This window comes from Panicum hallii, chromosome 8 (assembly GCF_002211085.1).
Source record: "Panicum hallii strain FIL2 chromosome 8, PHallii_v3.1, whole genome shotgun sequence".
NCBI classification, from domain to species: domain Eukaryota; kingdom Viridiplantae; phylum Streptophyta; class Magnoliopsida; order Poales; family Poaceae; genus Panicum; species Panicum hallii.
Window position 1 is genome coordinate 9,301,294 of NC_038049.1, and position 3,442 is coordinate 9,304,735.

Genomic DNA, 3,442 nt, shown 5'->3' on the forward strand with positions numbered 1-3,442 from the left:
TCTCATCGACATGGAATCAGCCACAAAAGAAGTGCTTACATAGCATAGCAACTGTTAGACGGCACATTTATTGACTCTGCAGATGCCCTTATTGGGTTCCGGATTCCACCCGGTTAGACCCGCTACCGACCACTTTTTGCGACATATAAAACTCAAAAAATCCACACCCCCTTTCTTCGTCCCGGTCAAATCCGCGCACCAACACACATGCAGAACCGCTACCGCCCTCGCCGATCGAGCTCCGCACGACGTGGCGGCCACCAGAAACCAACCGCGTCGCCGTGCTATATATCCAGCAACCGCTACTGTGCTAATCGATCACTGTGTCCCCACCCCCCAGCTTCCCCTCCCTGTCCCCCCCTGATGGCTGCCGCAGCGAAGCTCGCCGTCGTGGCGCCGGGCGCGCCTACCACGACGGCGCGACACCGAGCCTGCGCGCCCCTCGCTGTGTCCTCCGCCACTCCCGTGACCTTCAGCCTCAGCAGCGTGACAAACAAGCAGGAGGCCATCACTTCAGCGGCGACGGCGGTGGTGAAGAAGGAGGCCGTGGCGCCGCCCACTACAGGCGGCCGCGCCGAGGCAGCGCTAACCCCGCCGCCGCCGCCGGCGTGCACGTGGCATGAGGTTCATGGCGCCGACGACTGGCGCGGCCTGGTTGAGCCGCTCCACCCGCTGCTCCGCGCCGAGATCGTCCGGTACGGGGAGCTCGTGGCGGCGTGCTACCGGGCGTTCGACCTGGACCCGCGCTCCAAGCGGTACCTCAACTGCAAGCACGGCAAGAGGCAGATGCTGCGGGCGGTCGGCATGGACGGCGCCGGGTACGCGGTGACCAAGTACATATACGCGGCGCCCGACGTCGCGCTGCCCATGGGCGCCGGCCGGTCGTGCAGCAAGAGCCGGTGGATCGGGTACGTCGCCGTCGCGTCGGACGGGGAGGCGGCGCGCCTTGGCCGGCGAGACATCCTCGTCTCCTTCCGCGGGACCGTGACCTGCTCGGAGTGGCTGGCCAACTTCATGAGCGCGCTCGCGCCGGCGCGCTTCGATCCTACCGACCCCCGCCCGGACGTGAGGGTCGAGTCGGGGTTCCTCTCCCTCTACACCTCCGACGATTTCTCCGGCAAGTTCACCACCGGCAGCTGCCGCAACCAGCTCCTTTGCGAGATCTCCCACCTCGTCGCCAAGCACAAGAACGAGGGCATAAGCATCACCCTCGCTGGCCACAGCATGGGGAGCTCCCTCGCCCTCCTCCTCGGCTACGACCTCGCGGAGCTCGGCCTAAACTCCTACCCCAATGGCGGCACGATCCCAATCACCGTCTTCTCCTTCGCCGGCCCGCGCGTCGGCAATCTCGAGTTCAAGAACCGATGCGACGAACTCGGCGTCAAGGTTCTACGAGTGGTGAACGTGAACGACCCGGTGACCAAGATGCCCGGCGTTCTCTTCAACGAGAGCGCTAGGGTTCTAGCAGGGCGGTACGAGCTGCCGTGGAGCAAGGCCTGCTACGCCCACGTCGGCGTAGAGGTTGCCCTCGACTTCTTCGAGGCTGGCGACCTCGCCTGCGTACACGACCTGCAGGCCTACATTGATCAGCTTCTCAAGTGCCCCAACGACAGCCCCGTTGCTTCTGATTCGACAATGGAAGAAGAGGAGGACGAAGAAGGTAAGCGGCGTAGGGTTGCGTCGATGTTCGGATCGTGGAGATGGCAAATGGCGGTGATACGCGCTGGTGAGTTGATGCAAGCGCTTGGGATCTGACCAATATCTGATGTTGGAAGTCCCGATATGTTTCTTCTATCGTGATCGCTGCTGGCCTTTTGGCCACTGCTTTAATTCATGGATAGGGAATATGGATGTGAGGTGAGGAACTCTGTTATATACATGCGCCGCCTGCTCCTTTCCTATCCTAGATGCATATGAACACTGGATCTCAACTGTGAAGTTCAAGAGCTAAGGGACGCCTCTTCTAGCGAATTTGCCAAAATTCCAACTGTTAAGGCGCTTTCACCAGAGTTTCACTACCCTTCTATTATGTGTAGTGTAACCTTGTACATGAACTTTGATGAATGAAAATATATGATATATCTCATGTATAATTTCGAATTTTGCGAACCAATTAATTCTAGCTAGTAAGAGTAACTGATGAAGATTCATCAAACGAACTTCAAATTTGATAGAAAATATGCTTATTCAAGAGTGAACACTTGAGCTAGTCCAACAAAACATTAAACAAAGATTTACTTGGCACGGATTGATCATAAGTCCATTCCTTGTATGCCTCTTTATGCAAGGAAAATGTTAAGAAAATAAATTTCAGTGATGTAACAGCAGCTATTTCAGCATAGTTTAATTTGTCTTAAAATCCATGTTCTTCCCAACTGGTTATATATGATTTTTTTCATATACCTCTAGAAAGGGAAGTCACGATATATGGATTGTATATTTGCTCCGTACACTAATTAATTAAGTGGATCTGCATATATGTTTCCCCTGCAACTCGATCTTCCAATGCAATATGCTTGTTTTATTGAATTATTTTATAGGAATGTTTGTCTTAGCATTGGAGGAACCTCTATCTATTCTACTATCGATCTGTTTGAACCCATTAGATCAATGAAACCTGACCCTAAACAAACAAATATACATAAAATATAATATGATAAACGAAAAATAGAACTTAAAGGGTACACCATATAGAGAGCATTATTCAAGAAACGTTGAAAAGAAAATTCATATGAAAGTAGGCATAATTTCTAAATAGTCCATTTGGAAAAATTACATGAATTTTACCGGTTGCAGAGTACTGAAAATAACTTTTAGCATCTAGGTATCCTATTTTTCATGTACGTGATTTTTTTACTATATATATGATATTAGGCAGTATTGCCCTATTCTGAGAAGAAATCAAAAGAGCATAGTATATCTGTGTAAAAATGAAAATAATCTTATCTCAATACTAAATGTTTTCAAAATGTATAATCATTCAGTACCGGAAAAAAGATCTTTGCCGAGTGTCAAATATTTTGCCGAGTGTTTTTTTTCGGGCACTCGGCAAAGAGCTTCTTTGCCGAGTGCCTTTTTTAGACACTCGGCAAAGAAGCTCTTTGCCGAGTGCCTTTTTTAAGACACTCGGCAAAGAAGCTCTTTGCCGAGTGCCTTGTTTAGACACTCGGCAAAGATAATTTTCAAATCATATTTTAAAGTAGTAAATTAATTCAAATAAAAATATTTTCAACTACAAAGTTGTATAACTCATCAAGATGCACAATTTTTATTTTGGACATTTCTTCATTTGATAAAATAAATATATATTTGTTCACAAAACATATATATCTCTCTCATAGTTTATGAAACTATAAGAGAGATATATAAAATTTGTGAACAATATTAGAATTATCATGTCAGATGAAGAAATGACAAAACAACCAAAATAAACTTTGTAGAT

The 3,442-nt window shown here is 48.7% G+C and overlaps 1 protein-coding gene across 1 annotated transcript; it reads left to right on the forward strand.

The window, feature by feature from the left end:
• Positions 1 to 363: 363 nt before the first annotated feature.
• On the forward strand, positions 364 to 1,774 carry LOC112903602 (phospholipase A1-Ialpha2, chloroplastic-like). Its single transcript, XM_025972849.1, has one exon. It carries the CDS (start codon positions 364 to 366, stop codon positions 1,753 to 1,755), a length of 1,392 nt encoding a protein of 463 aa, XP_025828634.1. The 3' UTR covers positions 1,756 to 1,774.
• The last annotated feature ends 1,668 nt before the right edge of the window (positions 1,775 to 3,442 follow it).

Bases quoted from the DNA above. Each gene is read 5' to 3' on its own strand.
- LOC112903602 (XM_025972849.1), top strand. From the start codon at position 364: ATGGCTGCCGCAGCGAAGCTCGCCGTCGTGGCGCCGGGCGCGCCTACC.